General features: G+C 45.0%; 1 protein-coding gene and 1 long non-coding RNA gene across 4 annotated transcripts; both read right to left on the bottom strand.

Annotated features, from left to right (window-relative positions):
* Nucleotides 1–11,812: 11,812 nt before the first annotated feature.
* Nucleotides 11,813–15,551, bottom strand: LOC125402830 (uncharacterized). Its single transcript, XR_007232767.3, has 2 exons — nt 15,147–15,551; nt 11,813–13,010 (listed from the first exon to the last, which is right to left on the bottom strand). It is a non-coding gene; the product is annotated as an uncharacterized LOC125402830 (long non-coding RNA).
* Nucleotides 15,552–20,164: 4,613 nt separating this feature from the next.
* LOC125402833 (C-C motif chemokine 6-like) lies at nt 20,165–24,281 on the bottom strand. 3 transcript variants are annotated; one of them, XM_048437799.3, is made up of 4 exons: nt 24,065–24,279; nt 21,922–21,978; nt 21,314–21,428; nt 20,165–20,984 (listed from the first exon to the last, which is right to left on the bottom strand). In XM_048437799.3, exons 1-4 carry the CDS (start codon nt 24,141–24,143, stop codon nt 20,894–20,896), a joined length of 342 nt encoding a protein of 113 aa, XP_048293756.2. In that variant the 5' UTR covers nt 24,144–24,279; the 3' UTR covers nt 20,165–20,893. The 3 variants fall into 3 exon arrangements, with proteins under 3 accessions (XP_048293756.2, XP_048293755.2, XP_048293757.2); XM_048437798.3 differs by having other exon boundaries at nt 21,922–21,981; nt 24,065–24,277; XM_048437800.3 differs by lacking the exon at nt 21,922–21,978 and having other exon boundaries at nt 24,065–24,281.
* Between the last annotated feature and the right edge of the window lie 696 nt (nt 24,282–24,977).

Here is a 24,977-nt window from a genome sequence, read left to right as displayed (position 1 = left end):
GTCTTCTCACATCATTTTCACTCCTACAGGTAGACCAAACACACACACACATACACACACACGCACATGCACACACATGTACACACACATGCACACACACACACACACACACACACAGGAATTGCTGCATGCCTGCTGCTCACTTCAATTTTCAATGCCTCGCCAAAGTCTAGCTGCTTCTGTAGTTCAAGTTCTCAGTCATATTTTCAAAACTGCTCCTCAGGGTTTATTGCCCTTCCTTGTGGAGCAGTTAGTCAGGTATTTTAGGTGCTTGAGTCTCTGGGCTGGAAGCCTAATCCAGGGGGATTGGTGAATTAGGACCTGAAATAGGGTTCTACTAACGTTACTTTTCTTGGAGGGCCTCATCAGAGGGGACCAAGCTGTTCTTTCGCAGTCTTCCCATTACTCCCACCCAGCTTCGTCACATTTTGTGGAAACTGATGTGTGTGTATGTTAGTGTATGGTCTCTCTACTCACTCAAAACTGAGCTCTGTGCAAATGGGATTTAATCTTCATGTCCGTAGTTTAGATCAAAAGCCTTAGTTCCCTGACAAGGAGAGAATGCAGGCAGAAGAGGGGAGGTGCCTTGGTAACTGGACATACAGACACACAGGTGTTCTGAGCTTGCCAGCCGTTTGCAAAGAAACTAATTGCCATGGCTTTTAACCACTAGGTGGCAGTATCTACCAATTTTCCCAGGATTAAGGTAGTCCAATTTCTCCAGGATTGGGTTGGTCCTAAATTAGCTCCAAATCCTTCTCTTTCCTCCGGGAAACAATTTAAAATGCTTGTGGTGGCTCATCTAGACCCCTACCCTTGGCCTGCAGCCCAAATGGCCATATAACAATGACTACCATGTCCCACCCCAAAGCTTTGTCTGAATCTCAAGACAGATGTTTAGTGAGCCTTGGGTAGGAGCAGACAAAGGACAAGCAGCAGTTGGTCCCGACCAAGGGAACCGGGCAGCTGAGTTCAACTGGCTCGAGCTGTGCCCTGAATGCAATGGATTCACTCCTCTCCTGTGCATTTAAGAATGGGGTCAGGTTATGCATTATCTTTACAAGAACTGAGAAAATTGTCACTCAAATTTCTGTGCTCTGTGGTGCACAAGAGAAACCCCCTGCTTAGGGTCCAGATGCAGACTCCTGTTGTAGCCACACAGGGTCAGGTTCTGAGTGTGTGTTCAGAGCACTAGGCTGTGTGCTGTTCATGACAAAACTTTTTTCCCATTGACTTCTCTGTTGTCATAGACAATGTGGGGACCAGACACCACCCAGTGTCTCTGCCTTCACTTACCAGTGAGTACCTGCTGATAAGCAGCCTTTCTCTGGGAAGGTGCCTGGGAATGTGGAATCTGCTGTGAGTGGGGCAGGGCACTGGACGCTTCACACCTGTGAGCTGGTACTATTCTTCATAAACCTACAACCGGGAGCGTCTCAGGCTCCACTCCATAAACCTACAACCGGGAGCGCCTCAGGCTCCTTTGTACAGCAATGTTCTCTGAAGCCGAGAGAGGCCGAGGCCTTTACACATCAGTGTACACGTGTGTTCTACATTCTCCTGTCTTTGAAACAGTCCCTGGGCCTGGTGTGGTGCCACGAGCCTGCAAGTCTTGCACTCAAAGGCTGAATGAGGCAGGAGGATCACCAAGGCCAACCTGGACTGGGGAGCAACTGCCTTTTTCAATAACCAAAACCAAACAAACATCCTCCCTCGAGCCCACATCTGCTTCTCACTCTTGCTGAAGTTTTGCTTCATTTCATAAAAAAACATCTTAGTGTTGTTTATAGTGCTGGGCCAACTTCCTCCCCACCCCTTTGGTTGGGCTTCTGTCAACACTGCCACTGAAACTTCTCTTGTCAAGGTCTCTGGACAGTCTTGATTCATTTTCAGTGACCATGTCTCTCTTCTTCCATAGGTCAAGGTTCTGTGCCTCCCACCACCCACCCCTTGGCTCCCAGCCACACTCTCTGGAGACTCTTGTCTCCCTGGCCACTCCGGCACTCTGTTCTTGTGCTGGCCCAGCTCAGCACACGTTCAGATGCTCCTGGGTCTGTGACTCATGACACATCCTTCTCCTGATGACATCTGTGGCTCCCAAACTCTTTTTTTTCCCCCCAACTTGACTCTTTCCTGGCCCTGCAGGCACACAGAGTCCACTCTCTCCTCAACATAACTGCATGGCCATCAGCAAGCATTTTCAAATTAACACTGAATTCCTAAGCGTATCCTCAAAGAGCTTTCCTGTATTTTCTGTAAATGATACCAACACTCACCTAGCTGCTTAAACCTGTCGTTCTCAGTGTGTGTTTCCAGTTGTGCCCTCAACCTTTTCTCTAATTTCCTACAGTCTTTTTTTTTTTTTTTTTTTTCCACATCGTCTGTCCCTCTTTGGTCCAAATCACCATCCCCTGTAGCCTAGGTTGCTACAGGAGTCTCCTACTGGTCTCCAGGGCCCTCATCAATCCATCTCAGCATGGCAGTCAGTGCTGCTTCAGACATGTGTATCAGATGACATAGCAGTGGCCCCAGCATGCTGGAGAGGAATCACTCACACCTTACCCTCGTTCACAAAGCTCCACCACACTTCCTCTGTCCCTCATTACTCACGCAGCTGCTCTCCTCAAGCCCTCCCTACTCACTGTATCCTAAGCACCAAGTTACTATTTCTGCCCCAGGACCTTTGCACTGGCTCCACCCTCTGACAAGAAAGCTTTCTTCCCATACTGCTCTCATAGATACTGCCCTCATCTCATTTAGCCCTTAGGTTAAAGATTGTCTCTTCAGGAAGGCCTTTATAACCATCCTCTTATGAAGTTAGCCAATCACATCCCTGGCTTTTGAGACTCTGGAACCCAAAGCCTCCACACAGTGCCTGCCAGTCTTCAAGGACCTGCATCATAGTTCTCAGTTTCTAATTCCTTGCTCTGGGTGCTGCCTCTCTCTCTCTCTCTCTCTCTCGCTCTCTCGTATGTACATTGGTGTAAGGGTGTCAGATCCCTTGGAACTGGAGTGACAGGCAGCTGTGAGCTGCCATGTGGGTGTTGGAAATTGAACCTAGGTCCTCTGGAAGAACAGCAATGCTCTGAACTGCTGAGTCATTCCCCTGGCCCTGCTGACTGTATCTCACGTGATGCTGTGTGTAAGAGTTCTCTCCCTTATCTCCTTCCCCTAAACCTCTTTTGTCAAGTCAAGTATGTCAGGGGTCAAAGAATTGATGCCCTCTGAGGATCCCAGGCTCTTCTTATGGGAGCCTTAAAGTTCTAACCTTTAGGACTTCCTTTCATGGTTCAATTAAAGATGCCATGATAAGCTAAAGGGGAGGGGGGCTAAAAATCTGAGGATTAGAATCCGAGGGTTAAGAAGTCTGCTCACAACAGGTTCCATCTATCCATATTTCTTTATTCTTCTTCTTTCTCATTTCTATCAGTTCTCCCAGTTCCAAGAGTTCCTAGTCATATATATTTTTTAAACCAGCAATTCCCCAGCCTGGAATTCTTTTGCCCCTTATAAGGGTTCTCTCTCTCTCTCTCTCTCTCTCTCTCTCACACACACACACACACACACACACACACACACACACACACACACACACAAATCTGAGGCTGTCAGCTCAAAAGTGCATGCCTGGTGAATTCCTTAATGGAGAAAGTTAGTTAAGAAAGGAATTAAATCATCAGGAATTCTAGACAGGAAGGTTAGTGCACTATGCTACATTTTTAGGTGGTTAGTAAAGAACTAAAATGTTGTTTTTCAGTGTGCTGCTTTCCCCCTCTCCCAGCATGCATAGAATCAGGTAACCAGGGAACCTACATAAACAGTCAGAGAGAAGCCAGGGCTCTTGATCAGATAGCACATACAGCAGATGCTGCAGTTTCTCTGGGCCTACAGGTCTGGAGTACATACCTAAGCAGTAGAGATGGGGGTGGGGGAGAGTCAGAACTCTAAACTATCAGTTCCTGGGTAAGCTGTTATCAGCTGTTCTGGCCCTGGGGTAAAACCAGAGCAGCAGTGCAGCAGCTTTATCAAGTAGTAATTCTGTGTCCTTGGAGATCTGTGAATATCTTAAACGGAATGCTCTTGGCTGAACCTTAAGCACTGGCCAACCGCCTGCTGATGAAGAGAATTGCAGGAAAGCTGAACTCTGTGTTTACATAGGAAAGAGAAATGGAAGCCTGGCAGTGAGAAACTGTTTTCACACATAGTGAGGGAGAAACAGTGCTGAACTGTGGGAATTAATCCCCAAATATGTAACATAAGAGAAAAATCTACAACAAAGGACAGCCACTCATTCACAAAGCAATAATGCCAAAAAGCCTTGCTTCTTGGTTTAAAAATCTTCACCAAAGGCCTTGGCTGTGGTAAGTCCCTCTGAAAAGGCAGCTGAACAATTACTGTATAATGTTGCAGCTTGCAGCACTCTTCACTGCACAGTCTCCTGTTTCTTTCCTTGATCTTTTCACCCCTCTTCTTAGATCCCAGGGGCGAGCCAGTTTCTTTTCTTAGTCCACTCAGGAGTCCTTCTGCAGTCTCTGCCCTAGTCTATGCCCACAACCTCGGAGGGGAGTTTTTTTTGCCTTAGGCGTGGTTGCCAATGTGTTTTCTTGATAGGGTTTGTTCTGCCTATGGGATCTTGTTTTAGTTTTTAAGAGGACAACTGTGCTTTCTACTTGCTTATAATGATTGTTCCAGACCCTGTGAGGGTTCCAGCACCTCTGTGATGCTTATTCCAGACTCCATGAGGGTCATAGCACCTCTGTGATGCTTGTTTCAGACCCCATGAGGGTCACAGTACCTCTGTGATACTTGCTCCAGACCCCCTGAGGGTCACAGCACCTCTGTGATGCTTCAGTTCTAGACCTCGTGAGGGTCACGGCACCTCTGTGATGCTTATTCCAGACCCCATGAGGGTCCCAGCGCCTCTGTGATGCTTGCTCCAGACCCCCTGAGGGTCACAGCACCTCTGTGATGCTTCAGTTCTAGACCTCGTGAGGGTCGTAGCACCTCTGTGATGCTTATTCCAGACTCCATGAGGGTCACAGCACCTCTGTGATGCTTGCTCCAGACCCCCTGAGGGTCACAGCACCTCTGTGATGCTTCAGTTCTAGACCTCGTGAGGGTCACAGCACCTCTGTGATGCTTGCTCCAGACCCCCTAAAGGTCACAGTGCCTTTGTGATGCTTGCTCCAGACCCTGTGAGGGTCACAGCACCTCTGTGATGCTTCAGTTCCATTTTCAGATGAAAAAACCAGCTCTGAGAGTTTAAGGCTGTTGCTAATAAGTGTTGCACTCTGGGGAGAATTAAAAGTATTTTTTTCCCCCGTATTTTGCGTATTGCTTCTTCAAAGCCTTTTAGCAGGCATTGGAAAATAGCTGAGTGGAGGCCAAGCCCCAGGCAGCCCACACCATGGGCCAGAACATTTCAGGCACAAGCTCAAGTGTCCCTTCCTTTAGTCAGATGACCCCAGTCTGCTCCATACTTAGATGAGGCTCAGGTTTGCATAGATTTAAGATTTCTTTTGCTTCAAATATGCTTCCAGGAGCTGGAGAGATGGTTCAGTGGTTAAGAGCACTGGCTGCTCTTACAGAAGTCGTGAGTTCAATCCCCAGCACTCACATGGTGGCTCACAATTGTATATAATGGGATCTGATGCCCTTTTCTGGTGTGTAGATGTACGTGCAGACAAAACACCTATATATGTATATATAAAGTACATAAATAAATAAATCTTAAAAAAATAAAATACACTCTCAGAGTTGGAGGAGGATGGGGCTGATATGACCAAACAAACCATATATATGTATGAAATTCTCAAAGAATGAATTTTAAAAACGTCCACACTTCTAGTGTCAGATGTACAGTGGTGGTTTGAATGAGATGTCCCCTATAAGTCTCAGGGAATACTTGGTCCCCAGTTCTTGGTGCTGTTTGGGGAAGCTTAGAGGGTGTGGCCTTACAGGAGGCAGTGTGTCATTGGGGGTGGGGTTTGAGGTTTCAAAAGCCACACACCATTCCCTGCTAGTTCTCTCTGTTTCCTGCTTGTGGTTCCAGATGTGAACTCTCAGCTGCTACCCTGCCACCTCTACTAGGCCGTCATGGACCCTCTGGAACCATAAACTTCCCAATAAACTTTTCTTTCTACCGGTTGCATTAGCCATGGTGTGTGTGTGTGTGTGTGTGTGTGTGTGTGTGTGTGTGTGTGTGTGTGTGTTTAATCACAGCAACAGAAACGTGACTAATACATGTACCAGTGACTTACAGTGTGTCCTTGCTCAGGTTTCTGTCTTCTCAGGGTGGGTTCCTTTCACAGGAGAGAAAACTCCCTCCTTACTGTTTCAGTTTCTTTTCTTGTTGCTGACTGTGGTAGCTTTGAATGTAATTGGCCTCCATAAGCTCATAGGAAGGGTCACTATTAGGAAATGTGGCTTTGTTGCAGTGGGTATGGCCTTGTTGGAGGAAGAGTGTCACTGTGGGAGTGGGTTTTGAGGTTTCCTATGCTCAGGATACCATTCAGTATATCAGTTGACTTCCTGTTGCCTGCAAGATGTAGGATTCTCAGCTATTCCTCCCACACCATGTCTGTTTGCATGCCACCATGCTCTCCATGATGATAGTAGACTGAACCTCTGAAACTGTAAGCCAGCCCCAATTAAATGTTTTCCTTTATAAGGGTTGCTGTGGTCATGGTGTCTCTTCACAACAATAGAAACCCTAACTAAGACACTGATAAAATATTCAGACAAAAGCAATTTATGAATGAAAGGCTTTGTGTTCACCAAGTTAAAGATAGAGTCAGTCATGACAGGGAAGTCAAGGACGGCAGGAGCCCGAAGCAGCTGCTCACATCACATCCACCATCAGGACCAAAGCAGCTGCTCACATCACATCCATCATCGGGACCAAAGCAGTTGTTCACATCACATCCACCATCAGGGAGCAGAGAAGGAAGAATGCATGCTGCTGCCCAGAGCCCTCTCCATCTCTACAGGTCAGGACCCTGCCTAGGGAATTGTATCCTCCTACAGTAAAGTCTTCCCACATCAAGTAAAGTAATCAAAACAAACAAAACCCACAGGTGTGCTCAGAGGCCCATCTCCAGATGCTTGTAGATTCTGTCGAGCTGACAATGAACAGTAACTGTTACCTGACCTGGATGGAGTCTGTGCTCTAAAAGAAAGTCACACTGGAATAACAAGGCCTGTTTGGTGAGCACCTACTAAGTACTTCCTTGCATGGCTTCTTACTCCTTTCTACATTGAGAAGTGAGTTATTATGGTCCATTTTACAGATTAGGAAACCGGACCTTGGAAGGACTTAGTATATTTCTAAAGCCTTACAGAAAGTTGCGGAGCTGGGATTTGAATCTGGGTTTGCCTATGTGACTTTAGAGCCAGTGACTTTAAATGATTTCTATTTATTTACTATTCTGTTTTTATGTGTATAGATATTTTGCCTTCATCAATGTCTGTGTACCATATGCATGCCTTCTGTCCACAGAGGCCAGAAGCGGGTGTTGGATCCTCTGGGCCTGGAGCTATCTCCTGGGTGTTGACTTCACAACCTTGGTGTTCTTAACCACTGAGTCACCTCTCCAGACCCTAGAAACAGTGATTATATTTTATTATTATTATTTTTTTTGAGGCAGGGTTTCTCTGTGTGGCGCTGGATGTTTTGGAACTCACTCTGTAGACCAGGTGGCCTCAAACTCAGAGATCCTTCTGCCTCTGCCTCCCAAGTGCTGGGATTAAAGGTGTGTGCCACCACCTGTCCTGCTGGGACAGTGATTTTATATATTTTTTCATAAATTTATTTATTTTACATCTGGGCTGCAATTTACCCTCCCTCTGCTCTTCCTATCCTCTCCTGCCACCCCTTTCTCTGTTCCCATCCCCCAATCCACTACTCTGTTTCTGGTTAGGGAAGGACAGGTCTCCCACAAGTATCAATAAAACATGACATATCAAATTAAAGTAAGACTAAGCTTCTCCCTATGTATTAAGGCTGGGCAAGGTGACCAAGGATGGGGAGTAGAGTCCCAAAAGTAAAAGTAAAAGAGTCAGAAACAGCGCTTGCTCCCACTGATAGGAGTCCCACAAGAGGACCAAGCTACATGCTGTAACATATACAGAGGGCCTAAGTCAGTCCCATATAGGCTTCCTGGTGGTCAATTCAGTTTCTGCGAGCCCCTATGAACCCAGGTTAGTTGATTCTGTGAGTTTCGTTATGGTATACTTGACCCCTCTGACTCCCACTATTCCTTCTTCCCTCTTCTGAAGGATTCCTTAATGTTTAGCTTTGGGTCTGCATCTGCTTTCATCAGTTGCTAGATGAGGCCTCTCTGATGAGAACTGGGTGAGGTACCTGCCTGGTCGCTTATCCGCTATTGCTAGGAGTCTTAGCTAGAGTTATCCTTGTAGACTCCTGGGAGATTCCCTTGCACCAGGTCTTTACCTGAGTCTGAAATGCTCCCCCCTTTCCAGTAGTCTCTTTCAGTACTCTCTGCTGTGGGATAATCCTCTTGTACACTGTAAAGATTTGTCATTAGAATTAGTTTAAAAAAATGCTGACAGGCTAGAAGCTGGGCAGGAAGTTAGGTAGGAAAGCAAAACAGAATGCTGGGAAGAAGGGTGGGGTGAGGAGTCATAAGCCAAACACAAAGGAAGCAAGATGAGAATGCCTACTGAGAAAAGGTACTAAGCCATGTGGCTAAATACAGATAAGAATTATGGGTTAATGTAAGTGTAAGAGCTAGTTAGCAATAATCCTGAGCTACCAGTCAAGCATTTATAATCAATATAAGCCTCTGTATGATTAATTGGAAATCAGCTTTTGGGTATTTGGGAACTGGTGGGCAGGAGAGAACCATCTGTTGACAACTCTCCCACTTCATTGCCCCTCCACCTGATCCTTCAAGCTCCCATCCAATCCCACATCTGACAGAGGGCTGATTTTCAAAATATATAAAGAACTCAAGAAACAAGACATCAGCAAATAATCCAATTTAAAATTGGGGTACATATCTAAATAGAGAATTCTCAGTAGAAGAATCTCAAATGACCGAGAAACACTTAAGAAACACAATATCCTTAGCCATCAGGGAAACGCAAGCTATGTTCATAGCAGAGTTATTCGTAATAGCCAGAACCTGGAAATAACCTAGATGTCCCTCAGCTGAGGAGTGAATAAAGAAATGTGGTGCATTTACACAGTGGAGTGCTACTGAGCTTGTAAAACAAGGACACTTGGAAATTTGAAGGCAAATGGATGGAACTAGAAAAAAATCCATCCTGAGTGAGGTAACCCAGACCCATAAAGACAAACATGGTATGTATTCACTCATAAGGGAATATTAGCTGTAAAATAAAGGATAACTATGTTACAGTCTACAGACCCAGAGAGGCGAGGTAAGAAGGAGGACCCAAGGGGAAACTCATGGATATCCCTGGGAAGGAGAAATAGAGACGATCTCCTGGGTGGCTTGGAGACAGGGATTTAAAATCATGTCCCCTAAGTCCAGCTCAGTCTTTTGGCAGTAGTTAATCATGTGTGTCTTATATGGACTCTCCTCAGAAGAAAATCTTGTTCACATGGCCTCTCTGAAGGCCATTAACATTTGGAGATATCCTTGGGATATCTTGGTGTCCACCCCAAATCTTCATGGTGGCAGAGAGAGGATGTTTGACCAGAAAATGTTCTTTATTATTCAGAGTTACTTTCTTACCTTCATTCTGTCCCAGTTTATCACTCTTGTTTTTATGTGTGAACTTTATTTACTTGGGGTCAATCCTTTGTGTCACGCGAGAGTAGAAAAAAATCTACAAATACAGTTTTTCTATTCTACTCCCTGCCAACTGGCCTCCTGTGTTCCACAAAGCTAGTCATTGTGTAAGATACTTGCAGATAGATAGGTTTATGTAGGTGAGGTCTTTAGGATGGGCAGGGTTTAAATAGCCCTATTATGGGAAAGAGGAAGTGTGTGAGTTCGAAAGACAGGAATAGCTCTTCCAAACAAACACAACCGACCAAAGTCCTTCTGACCTAGGAGTTTCTAGCAAGCTTTATATTCTGTGCTGGGTGGGGATTTGCCTTTATGTATATATGTATAGTCTCAATTAGGTCTCCAGGTTGCTATCTAACTTTGAATGACAATGCCATTTCAGTTCCAATCTGCCAGTCATGGCCCCATGTTTCCCGTTTTCAGTTCCATCATGTTCTACAGGACTTTGAACCTCAGTTCCCTGAGTTTGGCCATGATACTGGCTAAGGACCCCAGTACCTTTTGCTGCTTGGGTGTATACTCTCATACTGTTTTGACATCTGTGTTGATCTGGTCTCTGCCACTTCTCCCTCATCCCATGTCTAACTCTGTGAATAAATAGCCAGGTATGACTATATATTGATGTTGTTGGTGACTGTGTAACTGTCAGGCTGTGAGCTGGAGACAGAGGCTGGAAGATATGTACCTCTAACCCTTGAGGTCTGATTGAGTGCAGGGCAACGATTGATAAATTCCTACTTCGAACAAGGCGTAGAAGCTCACATCTCAGGGAGGGACAAAAGCAGTCAGTGCTGGTCCCTGGCTGGGGGTTGAGGGTAGAGTCATCCACTTTCTCTACTTCTGTGTCCCCACCTGGGTGCAGTGGTGACTGATGGACCCTTATACACACAAAGATGCTTTCGGTGCAAATGACAGAAACTAAGATTCACTGACTGTGAGTAGGATTTTAAAAGGGTGATGTGAGCCATGTGGTGGCGCACACCTTTAATCCCAGAACTCAGGAGGCAGAGGCAGGTGGATCTCTGTGAGTTTGTGACCAGCCTGGTCTACAGGGTGAATTCCAGGACAGCCAGGGCTACACAGAGAAACCCTGTGTCAAAAAACCAATAAAATAAAATAAAAATGATGTGTGAGAGCCAAAGTCATGCTTTAAATTTTAATTACAGTGCCTGAGAGATCAATTAAATGAAAATACCTCTAACCTGTATTGCCTTGAACAAAGGTAGATACTTCCTGAAATGCTGGAGGATATTGTTTATGGGAGATAACAATCCACATATTTTTGCTCAAAACACACTTGTTTGACTTAGCTGCACTGGGATGTGCTTGCTCACATGTGGGTAGGAGGGATATGGGCAGGAACTAGGTCAGTATGTATGCTTGCTCCTGATTGGACCTGGTGGGAAATAAAAGGTCTTATGAGTATACCTGAAGGCGTAAGTCACAAACAATCCCACACCAGTTTGGAATTATGATTAATAAAATGGTTATTTATTTAAAGGGAAAAATCTTGCAGATCACCGTCCCAGACAACAGGGCAATCAGGAAAGGAGTCTAGTAGCCGGAAGCAGAGCTGGAAGAAAGAGAGTGAGCACAAACAAAAGAGACCACGCCCAAGTGGGCTGGTTTCTTAAAGACTATTGGCTGAAGGAGCAGAAGTAGCTCCCGCAGCATATGCCTTATAAGCCTTGGCAAAATTGATTTAGGGTCATTTTCTGAGAACCCAGGAATGAATCTGGGCAGGGTCCATCATCCTGACCAGTATTTAATTAAAGCTTGCTAAAAATTTGTCTTAAAATTGTGGCAGTGGTCTTATTCTCACCCTGTGGATTAACAGATGCTGTAGGTCCTTTGATGGACAAGCTGGAGAAACAGACTGTAGACGCTCCACACCATAGAGCATTTTCAGCTATAAAAGAAGAGTGACATTCTGATGAATGCTATAACATGAATCAACTTTGAAGGTGGGATATTGCTTGACATTGGTATGCCTAGGTTGTGGAAACCCCCAAAAGACAACCACAGAGACCGAGTCCTGTATGTAAAAGCAAAGAGCCTTTATTCAAGTTTGAACTCAGACTCTCCATGTGTCCAATGCATTGGCTCTATCAGAGAGCCTTGAGGTCAGGTGGGATGGGGTTTTTATAATAGCAGAGGTTGGGGTGAAGGGATTCTAAGGCTCAGGACCCCTGATTGGCTGACATTTGTCTAGGGGTGTCCCCATGAAAGAGGATGGATGTGTGCTGTGTGTTGGGCTTTGGAACTTTTGGTATTTTCTCTTGGATGGTGTATTTCTGGGTGGTGCCTGGGTAGTCTTTCTTGGAACTAGGTATTGCCTTAGGATAAACTGAAACTCAGGCCTCTTTTGAGCTTGTCATGGCTGGGCCCTGTAGACATAAGACAGTCATAAACGGAAAAGTACTATGTAAATCCACTTGTATGGTTCCTGGAATAGTGAAGTTCACACTGACACAAAGCAGAGTGTCCCCAAGACTGGGGAGGCAAGAATAGTGACTTGTCATTAATGGGTACAGAGCTTCCAAGTGAGAGACGATTCTGGGATGAGTAGAAGTGATGGCTACTTAAACATGTGGATGCATTGAACTGTACATGTGAACACTATTGAGATAGAGAATCTTCAATGTATCTGAATATACATGCAAAACCAACTTAAACCAATCAGCATTATTTCAGAGATGATAAATGCCACCATGGCCTTATAAGATTTTTGTTATTTTGTTTGAAGGAATAACTGTTAAGATGCTGGGGGAATCTCATGGAACTAAAAGATGAGCTGACTCCCCAGCCTGGAGCAAAGTCAGGACATAGGATAGCTCAGAACGCCCGGCCATAGGCCAGTGGTTCTTAACTTGGGGGTTGAACAACCCTTTCCTATGGGCCCCATATCAGATATCCTGCATATCATATATTTACATTATGATTTATAACAGTAACAAAATTTCAAATTACAGTTATGAAGTAGCAATCACATAATTTTATGGTTGGGGGGTCACCACCACATGAGGAACTGTGGTCAAGGGTTGCGGCATGAGGAAGACTGAGAAGCAGTTAGACTTCCTGTGGGATGTGTCCAGCAACTTCAGTGTTTCTAGCCTCTGAATTTCCATTCCTTCTGGAGCGTCTGCTTGGGCAGCTGGATCAGGTGGATGAGCTTGGCCTGGAGGTGTGGCCAAGTCTTCCAGCACTGCTGCTTCAAAGCAGTCAGGAGTCCTTTAAAAAAGAATTCAGTTTCTTGGTCAGTTCTTTTTTTTTTTTTTTTGGTTTTTCAAGACAGGGTTTCTCCTCTGTGGCTTTGGAGCCTGTCCTGGAACTAGCTCTTGTAGACCAGGCTGACCTCGAACTCACAGAGATCCGCCTGCCTCTGCCTCCCGAGTGCCGGTATTAAAGGCGAGAGCCACCACCACCCCACATTCTTGGTCAGTTCTTAGAATGATCACCCCACCACTCCATGATTCAGTTAATATCTTAACCTATGGTCTGAAAATATTAAGTAGAATGTCCCAGAAATACGCTGTTCCTGAGCTTTTAGTTTTAGATTACTCTGAATAATGTGACAAAGCCTTATGCAGCTTCCCTGCCATAGCTGAAGTAGTGATCCATGATATTGCTTTAAAAAATCAACTTTAACCATGTTAATGAATAATACACAAGTCTAAAACATGGACAAACATTTGCCCACAAGACTTAGTATGTATACTCAAAACTGTCACGTGGCTCTATGGAACAGTCACCCTCAGGGCCTGCTGTATTTGTTCATTTCATTAAAGCCTCATGGTAGTGTGTATAAGAACTGGAAACATTTACAACAAATTGCCCTCCACTAAAAATAAGTGTGCATCATTTCTAGTATTTAATATTTCTCATCAAATCATTTATTTCTATCAGTAGCCCTTCCAAAGTACCATGTAGTCATTCTTATCTGTTAAAGAAAGAAAAAGGCAAAGTTATGAAAGAAAAATATTATTTTTCTAAGCAGTCCTGCATCCAGAACTTCTTACACACACACACAGACACACACACATACATATACACAATCACTTTATTGTGACAGGCTCACAAATGAACACATCACACTGCTCCATTAGCATAGCCATTCAAACATTGGCTAAGTCCCAAACCTTATGAATCTCACTGAACTTCCACCCAGTTAGAAAAGCCATTCGGAAGCCATGGAGCTTTGGTTATGGTTTTAGACTTTCATTGTGTTTATATTTTATACACTTATCAGCCACAAATTCGAAGAAACACCAGCAAAGTTGAAACTAGAAAAGCAATGCTCCCATAACTTTGTCATGACTTTGGGCCCTTGCTGCATCCTGTCCTTCCTTGTCACCTTACGTCACTCTTCCTTGTCCTCCTTTCTATGTGTTACAATGTGCCCTCACTCACATCTGTTCATACTGCACATCCCAGGCTGGGACAAGCACATGAGGGAGCGCATGGGGTCTTCTTGCTGAGTTTGTGTGACCTTATTTAATATTATACTTTGTAGGTCCCCCACTTTTCTACAAGTTTCAATTTTTCTTTATGTCTGACTAACATTCTGTGTTACACGTGTACCACATTTTCATTATCTGTTCATCAGTTGATGGACATCTAGGTCAGGTCCATTTTGTTACTATTGTACATGGGGCAGCAGTAGACATGGATGTGCAAGTGTCCGTGTTATGATGTAGTGTTCTCTCATATATGCCCAGGAGTGGCATAGCTGAGTCACAGAAGGTCTGTCTGTAACTTTTTAAAGGAGCCTCCATACTGGATGTATCCGTTTATACTCCACCAGCAATAAATAAGTGTTCCTATTTCTGCAGAGTTCTGACATCTGTTGTGAGATTTCTTGATAATTGCTATTCTGACAGCCTCTAACGAGAGTCAGCATACATTCATATGGATTAAATGTATACGTACATTGTAATAGGAAGGTCTTAATCAAAGTTTTGGTATCAAAAAATGATTTGACCATGCTATGTATTGCATGTTGGCATTTCTCCATTTTTCTGCAAACTTCATTTTGTCTTGTGGGGGCGGGGAGAGGGTGGGAGAGAAGGGAGTCTTAGATCCTCAAATAGCATGCTCAGTCACTCTTTTGGGGCTCAGTTTGTTGTCCAATAGTTCTAGCAATCTATGCCAGTACTGAGAGGAAGGGGTATCTAGGTTCAAACATCTCATTCCGTCTCTCTGCACCCCTTTTAATTATATGCATTTGCGATAATTTCTCTAATGCTTCCTTATTTTCCTCCCATATAATTCTTTCTGATCTCAAGATCCCCACAGGATACGTGACTGGCTTGCTAGACTCACCCACCTTTGGAATCTCTGGTCTCAACCAATCCCAGTTCTACTTACAAGAAGAAATGAAAGACGGCAGCTGAGTTTGAAGGGACCCCAGGGCTAATGTGACCAGAGACCTGGCAGTGCCTTTGGCATTGCCTTGCTGCCATTTGCCTAGTCTCCTTTTTCGTCTCTGGATTGCAGAGGCAGGCGACCCACTCTGCTGGTTGTAGAAAATAAATGCTGTGCCAAGGACGGCGAGGAGGAGGAGGGAGGCCAAGAAAATCTTCATCATCTCGGCGGGGTAGTCCGGCGCCAGGGCAGAGCTGAAAGGCAACGCCTACCCCGTAGGTCGTCCTTACTCTGACTGCTCAGATCTCTGGACTCTGACCACTGCAGAACTGATGATGGAGGAGGAGACACAACAGGCCTCTCTCTCGGCTGAAAGAGAAAGTGCTGGAGTCCAGAGCTGGTGCACAGTTCAGGGCCATAGGATTGGAATTTGTGTCAGAAGAGGCACGGAGGTCTGTGACAAGGATGCTCTGTCAGCTACCTTGCATGGCCGTCCTTGTTTAATAGTGTGGTTGTATGACCACCCCCTGAGGCCACGGACATTTAGAGGGGGTAAACAAGTTGTCAGGGCCTCAGTTAGATAGGTTGTACCTAGAACAGAGCCATTGGCTTTCACTATGTTTCCTACAATTGTCTCTGTTGAGGTGGGGGGAGGATTGCGGAGGCCCAGTTTCCCCTTGGTGATTGGCCCTTGTGGAAGGGTAGAAAGCAGGGTTAGAGACAGTGAAGATTAAGGCAAGGACAGGGTGTAGTGGCCAGTGAGGAGAATATCCTCCATCTCCAGTACAGGAATGCTGAAATGACTTTGCACTCCTCCGGGACCGTGTGTGTGTGTGTGTGTGTGTGTGTGTGTGTGTGTGTATAAGTGCCCATCTGTGCATGTACCCACAGAGGCCAGGTGAGGGCACTGGATCCTCAGGAGCTAGATTCAAGGCTTTGGGATATTCCCAATATTGGCGCTAGGGCCCCAAACTCGAGTCCTCTAGAAGAGCCGGAGACACTGTTAACTGTTCAGACATTTCTCCAGCTTCTCCAGCAATTTTAGCTGCAACAAGCTAATGTCTCCTGAGTCCTGCAAGTACCCACTCATCCAGCTGTATGCCTGTGGCCAATTGTGCCCACAGAGGATACTGTCCAACATAATGGATCTGCCGACCAGCTTATGAAGCCTTGACTTTGCCTTTTGCACCTATGGCCTGGTCTCCAGCCTGATGATCTCCATAGCATCTTTGTTCCTTTTGTTGTTCCAGGGTCCAGGTCCAAGTCAAAGGCAGCATCCAGAGACGTGGAAGATGCAGGCAGTTTTGCCGTGACAGGACTGTGTTCAAATTGACAGGTTGAACAATGGGAAACAGGGGTAGAATAGTGATGTGCAAACCGTTAGGGGCTTGGCGGCTTCTAAATGTGCTTGGTCGCTGGTGGCTCAGGGCAGCTACAGTTTTCTGTTATATGCATAAGGTTCACGTATGTTGGGACCGTTCCTTGATCACTGTTTACAAGAGGTGAGAGGGTCTGAGGAAGCCTGACTGTGTATTTAGTATTCTGGTCCCTTTGTGACTCTTGCCTTAGCCCACAAAACCTGGTCTGTAAAATTGGGACCAGAGGAGGGTGGTTGGTAGCTAAAACTTGCTAAAGGTGTGGAAATGAATTACCCTTCAGGTGAGAGCTTCTTGGGTGAGAGCTTTTTATAAGAGAATTATTAGCATCATTATGGTGCCACAGGTGTGTGGACGAGTCCTGAAGGGAGGGACAGAGAGAACTCCTTGTTCTCATAGGTTTCGCAGAGCAGGCAGGGGAGGTTCCCCATCACATGACTTAGCCTGTGCATTTAGGAGTCCTGGATGCTCTCTAGAGGCCTGGGGTGGGGGAGGTCAAGAAGGCGCTAGATGAGAGAGTAAAGCTGAACTGAGCTATGGTTGTGAATGTCTTCAGTCCCAGCATTTGGGAGGCAGAGGCAGATGGTTCTCTGTGAATTCAAGGCCAGCCTGGTCTACACAGTGAGTTCTAGCCAGAGAGACTCTGTCTTGAAAAACAAAACAAAACAAATAAAATAAAAATGGCGAGTAAAGCTACAATTCAAGGTTGCCTTGGACTGGCCACAGCAGCAGCAGCATGGACAGAGGAGGGACTACAGGGCCGCAGCAGAAGATATCCCTCAGCTCCCTTTAGCTGTGCCTTTGTAGGCTAGAGGACTGTAGGGGGCCAGATATATTCAGAGCCCCAGCTTGTAGTCTAACAGGGTCATGGTCCCTACATTTAGTACACACAGACTCCAAACACACAAACTGTCATAGGCCTAGAAGGAAAGCCAGCCCATTCTGGAGCAGAGACCTCCACTCCATCCCTGCCTCATTCTTTCCTTTCCACCCACCCTCTCATCCATCCCCCATCTATTTCCTGAGCACCATCTGTGGTGCAGGCACCCTTCTCCTATTAGCCTGGTGTGCATGGCCTAGCAGGAGACACAAAAGAGAGTAGAACAAATACAGTATAACTTGTGTATGTGTACAGAGAGGGGAGGATTGGATAAATGTATATCCAAACTATCCCTATCTTATACAGCAGTGAAAAAAGGCCTTGGAGGCAACGCACAGGCATGCACCCACACACATTCAAACACACACACACACACACACACACACACACACACACATACAGACTTACATGTCTACACAAATATGCACACACACATCCATGACCACACACACACATTTACATAGACATACACACACAGAGACACACAGATATATACCCACAGGTACATAGACACACATACACAGACATATTCCTACATACAGATCTACATAGACACACACAGGGATACACATATATACACATAGATATCCATCATACACACAGATATACATATACACACAGACATACATCTATAGACACACACACAGACAGACATAGACATGCAGAGAGACACACAGATACACATTAAGAAGCAGACATGAATATGGAGATACCCCCCCCCACACACACACTCACACAAACACAGACACATACACACACTCACCTCAAGGATAAAGACTCGGTCCCTCCAAATTTCTAAATTGTCTAAACATATATTTTAGAGGAAACAAAAAAAAAAATCAATTGGCTTTGGAATTTGGCCCTTGTATGAGATGCCGGAACTGCAGCTAGAGGTGCCTGCAGGATCCTGAGAGGTCGAAATGTTGACTTTTATATTCATTCAAGTCCTTCTTCAAAGGTAAACAAAAACTGCTGGGACTTCAAAGTCCTACAAAGCATATTCTTTGTATCAGTTGTCATTCTTTTTGGGGCAAAGCAGTAGAAACTGGCTCTGGTTGATATAAACTAAAAGAAGCTGTTTCAAAGATTTGGGGTCATGCACAAAATTGTGAGGAAGGCTTGGAAGAGGCATAGTACTCTACAAAGATCAGTTCCAGGGCAGCAGCACTATCTCCCCAGCTGGTATGGACGCTGCCCCTCTGCTGGGCACTGCAAATGCGCTGGTCCTAGGATGTGTGTGTGAGCTGCCGGTCTGGAAGCTGGTGCATCACCACTGTCACAGAGCAAGGCCTTTCTTTCTGTACTTGCCTGTAACACTGGCTCCGGGCTGGAAGTGCTAAAAGGGAGTCTGAGCACGGGCAGCCAGGGAGTTGAATGTTCCTGGCCTGGATTCCATGGGCACAAGGGAGAGTGTTTGCTTTTGCTGTCTTGTACAGAAGGAGGAAGCTCAAGGGTATATTCTAACAAAGTGAAAAATGAACCCATGGAGAGATGCTGTGAACTACCTATCATGGGGAATGAACTCCTGGCATGTGATTGTGATAAGGAGGCTTTCCAGAATGACGGGCTTTTGTTTTTGGCAGACATAGCATAATTTCTCTGAAGCAAATGGAAAGTCAGGCAGTTCTGGAAGAACTTCCCTAAGAATGAAGTAGGTACCATAAAGTCCATGGTATGACTGGAAACACGAAATAATATTATAACAAAACCCAGGAGTCTCTGTTGGCTAGTAGAAAAAAATTGTGGGGAAGCCAAAATCTATACAAGACTTTTGATGAAGCAAGTAGGCTCAAAGTATAACAGTATGACTTAGGCAGATAAGGGCTAAGAAAAAACCGTTCTCATAAATCAAAAGGCTCTTCATCCCAGACTTGCAAGGATGGCTCAGCAAACATAAATCAATGGATTCAATCCACTGCACAAATGAACTCAGTGATACAAATTTCATAATTATCTCAGTAGAAGCAGAAAAGGCCTGTGACAAAATCCAACAGTTCTTCATGGTTAGAACCCTGAAGACCCTAGAAATGCAGGGGACATATCTCGTTGTAATGAAGGAAGTAAACAACACACCTGTAGCCAGCATCTGCTAACCGAAGACAATCTAACTGGCAAAACAAAGGGTGTACAATAAAAACTTCAAAACACTGAAGAAAGAAGTTGATGAAGATCCCAGGGGATGGAAAGACCACTAATGCTTACAGTTTGGTAGGCTTAATATTCTGACAGTGGTAATTCTACCGAAAACAATCTACAGATTCAATTCAATCCCCATTAAAATTCCAAGGCAGTTCACCACAGGATTTGAAAATAACAATCTTAAAATTCATAAGGAAACACAAAAGATCTTAGATAACCCAGCAGCCCCGAACAATAGAAACATTGTTGATGGCATTGTTATTTACAGAGCCATGGAAACAAAAATAGCTGATGTAAAAACAAACTGATCAATTGAATAGCATTGAGGAACCATCAAACAAGGACTACCTCCAAAGATTTTTAGATCTGTCTGATGGTTCCCTCACTGGTGGGTAATGTACATCTTCGATATGAAGTCTACATTAGAATAAGCTGTGTTCTCTGAAATTTAAAAATTGTATTGTGATGTCTTTTGCTTTGAAGAAAATAGACAAAGTTATGTGGTTCCTCCTGTTCCCTATCCCCCCATTCCCACCTGCTGGGGATTCAAGGAGAGTGAGTGAGATACTTCCTCCCGAATAGTCCAATTTCACCCCCGTTCCTATGCAACTGAGGAAAAGACAGACTTGTGGCTGCATGGATGATCTTTATTAGGGGGTTTTGCTGAACTAAGGGTGGCAGGAAAATCAGTTGGGATAGGCATACATATGGGCTAAGGCCGGATGGATTTCTTCCTAGTGGAGTGGACTTAAGCCGACATCAGAACCAGACACATTCTCAAGCCCCACAGACCACTCTCCTACTTTGTCCACTTAACAACCTGCTGGGAAGCTATGCAGGAAAACCCAAGAGTTCTTCTGAGGCGATCATGGTGGCTACAACTCAAGGTGGCGCTAGTCACAGTGAAGGTGAATTCATAAAAATACTGCAAACACTACTAATTAAAGGGCAGAATAGGGCATCAGATCCCCTGGAATTGGAATTGCAGTTAGTGTGAGTGGGAATTGAACCCAGGTCCTCTGGAAGAGAAGTCAGCAATCTTAAACCACTGAACCACCTCTCCAGCCCTTGCCCTCTTATCTTAACCACACGCTATGTGTAGACACTGAGGTCAGCTTCAGAGCTTTCACGCACTTCTCAGTTTTCAGATCCCTGGGGTTGGCACAGATAAGATCCCCCTTAGTGACAAAGCTATCTGTGTTGCTTTAAACTGGAACAGAAAAGCAAATCTTTTGTCTATTAATCAAAACGAACATTTAGCACTCCTTAGGTGGTCACTGTGGAAGACAGAGGAAAAGTGGCTGGTCGTACATGCCCTTCTTCTCAAGCACATGCTGTTGTTCGCAGGTCTGTGGTCATGAGTTTGGCTTCAGGACTTTTATGCATTTCTGAACTTTCAGATCTCTGGGGTTGGCACAGACCCAGTTCCCCTTCTTGGTGACAAAGCTGGACAAAAAGGAGAAGAAAGATTACAAACAGAAGTCTCTAGTAAATAGGGAAGGGAAACCCAGTCCTCTGGACTCTCTGCCCACTCAATAGTCTATTCTTTCCAGGAGGTAGCTCAGGCCACCTCCTCTCTGAGGTCTTCTCTAGGCCTGCGAGGTTCTCTAATGGCTGTGGAGTGACTTGAACAGTCTCCTTCTCTGTGCCCTGAAGTATTCTCCACGACACCTGGCAGTATCCAAGGATGGGACTTTCCTAGATACTGACTAAGTCTTTCAGTATCCTGGAGGCTTCTTTGTTCCCAATACAAAGTGAGTGAGTTGGACACTTACATGATGCCTGGCTTGATACAGCTACCACTGGTTGGGAAATAATAGACAAATTTTGAACACTTGGTCCGTGAGACATAGGCATAGGAGAAGCAGCAGTCGGAAGACTCCTCAAAGCCTGTAGGAAGAGAAAGGGTCACTCAAGGGCCAATTCTTTGCTTTCAAGAGTTCTGGCAGGGTGTGTGTGTGTGTGTGTGTGTGTGTGTGTGTGTGTGTGTGTGTGTGTGTGTGTGCAGGACTTGGAATGTTTTCTCCTCATTTTACACTCATTGTCATCTCCCTTCACACCCTCTTATGGTCTACAGCAGACTGCAGCAGGGCTGGGAGCGTGTCCACAGATGGGAAGCCATGCACAGTCACCAGTGGCAGCTTCTGCCCCAAGTGGGCAGATCGGGTGCCTAGAGAAGGGAATAGTGGGCGGAATACTCATGGCCCATCCTGATCTTCCTGGGGATGTTGCTAGAAATTCTTTAACATCCCTGGTGATTTCTGAAGAGCATCTTCAACCCCCTCGTGACCTCGTTCTGTTCTGTCATCAGGGAAAAGGACGCTCTGGCACGGATCAGCCCCCATCTGGTGCTTCTCAAAGCGTGTTGTAATGAAATATTTACCTAGGTGAAGTACCCGAGGTGCAAGTCCTGGCTCTGCCTTCAGGACTTCTCTCTCTGCTGCTGGAAGAAACAGAGTGCAGAGAGCAGCATCATTGTCTCAGCGTCCCCACTCACCCACCCCCTGTCCTCACCAAAGCAGATACGCCCCAGTGCTGGACCTCCATCACACCTTTGGGCTCTAAGGACTGTCTCCAGGCCCATTAGGCCCCTTTGGTGACATGAGATTTTTCGGGGATCATTTGGAAACATTCTGCTGACTCTGAAGCACTCTAAGTTAAGTGCGAATGTAACATGACGACGTTAATGAGGTGTCTGCGTAAGTGGTACGCCCACAGTTCTTGGTACGTTTTTCTGAAATCTTCAGGAATTTGGAAACTGCACATTTCCCCTCAACTCCTTTGGGGGCACAAGGTCCCCTGAAGTGAAATGGGGCTCCTAAGAGTCTAAGTTTATAAAAATGTCTGGTTAAGGGATGCTCTACAGAAATCACCAGGGATGTTATGTGATATCCAGAAACGTTATCACTTCTTAAAATCCAGAAGATATGCATCCTGAAATGTATCTAAGGCCAAAGGTTGTTGCTAAAGGATTGGGAATTTGCATTGTGCTAAGAAAAGGCAACTAACCCTTTACATCATGTCTTCAATAGTTTCGTATGAATTATGTGTAGCAAGGTGTTTTGTTTTTTTTTTAAACATGCTTGATGTGATGTGGGTGGGTTTCCAAAGTAAATCTTAAATAGCCTTGCCTTTTCCTAAATACTCCATTACTAATTCACTCTTCGTTTTACCCTTTACTTCTGTGTAGTCTTAAGTTACTGAAGGCTTCTCTGCCTCAGTTTCCTCATTTGGAAATGAGCACAGCTATAACAATATACAAGGCTGTGCAAAACTGCTCATCTTTGAGCTGCTTTCTTCCCCCGCCCACAAGAATGGTCAGTTTCCATTTGTCCTACCCCTCAGGGATGCTGGAGGAGGAATGAATCAGCTCCTGTGAGACAGAACAGCGTCTGCGTGGCACATAGGGAGTGCTAAAATTCTTGTGAGACAAATAGAATGGCTAAACGACTCTACTAAGCGTATTTATTTTCTGATCTTATGTATTCTGATATCTTGACAGCAGGGAGAGGTTAGCCGATTCTTAACAAAGGCTTCAAACCGACTCATGCTGAGTCCGACCCCTGCTTTCATCTCATCCTCGAGAGCCATATTGGCATGTCCCTTGCCCTAATGTTTCTTAAATTTAGATCTTAGGCAATTAGAGACCATCCATATATTCAAAATCTGCCAGACTTCTTCAGACTAGGAAGCCTCAACTATACCCTGCACTGTGCCCCTTTTCCCAGTATCCCCAATACAGAACCTGAAATGAGTTTCTCTATTTCTATTGCTTATACCTCCCGACCCAAGCCCAGTATTCTTAACTCCCTGGGGTCTGATAGACCTCTCTTTCTTGGAAAAGATAAAGAATAAATTATTTTATTTTACAAGACTTCTCTATATTGAGTCCTAGTCACCACCATAAACTAAAATATCAAAGCTTCAAATGAGACGGTGACCATGGGTGAGCCATTTTCCTGGCTGACCCCAATGCCTTGAAAAAAGATTGGTTTTATACTAACTGGTGTCGAACAGTTCAAGCATCACAGAACTCTTGTCTATTTTCACAAACTTACTAACTATAGTTCTTTTGAACTAGCTAAAACATTAGCTAACATTATCTTAAGTCATCAAATAATTCTAGCTATGAAAAGGAAAATAATTGTTTCTTCAAATAGAAGCAACTCATCGATCGACCAGGATCCACGGCAGTGATTCTCAACCTTCCTAACACTGGGACCTTTAATACAGCTCCTCATGGTGTGGTGACTCTCTTCCCCCACCATAAAGTTATTTTCGTTGCTACTTCATAACTGTGTTTCGATACTGTTATGAATCATAATGTAAATGTCTGATGTGCAGGATGTCTGATACCCACAGGTTGAGAACCACTGATCCAGAGGCTGCAGGCAGAGGCGGATCTGTAATTGGGTGCTGTTTCTAAATAAACGCCATTGCTCTCTCTAAGATAGAGATCATTCACAACAGGCAACGCTGGCCTTCTGGGGTCTCCTCCCCAGACTTCCAGTTACCATGGGACTCACCACATATGATTCCCGGGGCCTGGAGTCCAAGAGCAGCTGCAAGAACGAGGAAAGAGAAAGCAGTAGTCGAGGGCTTCATCCTACAGGTGGACAGACCCAACTGGTCTTCGGACTGCTCTCTGTCCCCTGCCCTGCCTCACTATTTATAAACGTAAGATGATCCGGAAGTCTCGGGTTACACCACATAATGCCACTCTTTGACTACATAATACTCAGCATGGTTGCTCTAAAAGAGGGAACGAGGCCCGGAGAACAAAGGGAAGTAGAGGGCAAAGGTGACACGGGGCTTTCCAAACTGTTCCAATCGATTCAGAGAGAGTCAGTATTTCCAGAAGGGTTTCTCCTCCCACGAGCTTCCTTCAGTCCTTTAGTAATGACCACAGGGTGGGAGTGGGGGGGTCCTTCCTCACTTGGAGGGCTTAACACGGAGGAGACTGACTCATGCATACTTCCAGTAGACCGAGACAGACAGATTACACATGTAGACTTATCCGCCTTACTAGAGATATATAAAGTTGATGTCAGCTCCTGCTTTCATTATTTTTCTTTAATTCTTAAAAGATTTTACTTTATATTCATGAGTATTTTGTTCACATGTATGGATGTGTGTATGTATGTATGTATATTACATATTGCATACATACAGTGCCCATGGATGTCAGAAGAGGGCATTAGATCCCCTGGAACTAGAATTAACAGATGCTTGTGAGCCCCCATGTGGGTGCTGGAAACAGAATCTGGGTTTTTTGCAGGAGGAGCAAGTGCTCTTAACCACTGAGCCTACTCTTCAGCCCCTTTAGATATGTTACTATCGTTTAACTTAAGAGGGGATAAAAAAAAAATCTCTTTAGAACGCCTATGAGGAGAAACATCTAAGGCTGAATGTGGTGGTGCTCACCTTTAATTTCAGCCC

Source organism: Myodes glareolus, chromosome 9, assembly GCF_982192425.1.
Source record: "Myodes glareolus chromosome 9, mMyoGla1.1, whole genome shotgun sequence".
Classification (NCBI taxonomy): domain Eukaryota; kingdom Metazoa; phylum Chordata; class Mammalia; order Rodentia; family Cricetidae; genus Myodes; species Myodes glareolus.
The sequence above is the reverse complement of the archived record's forward strand: the minus strand, read 5'-3'. Positions and strand labels throughout refer to the sequence as shown.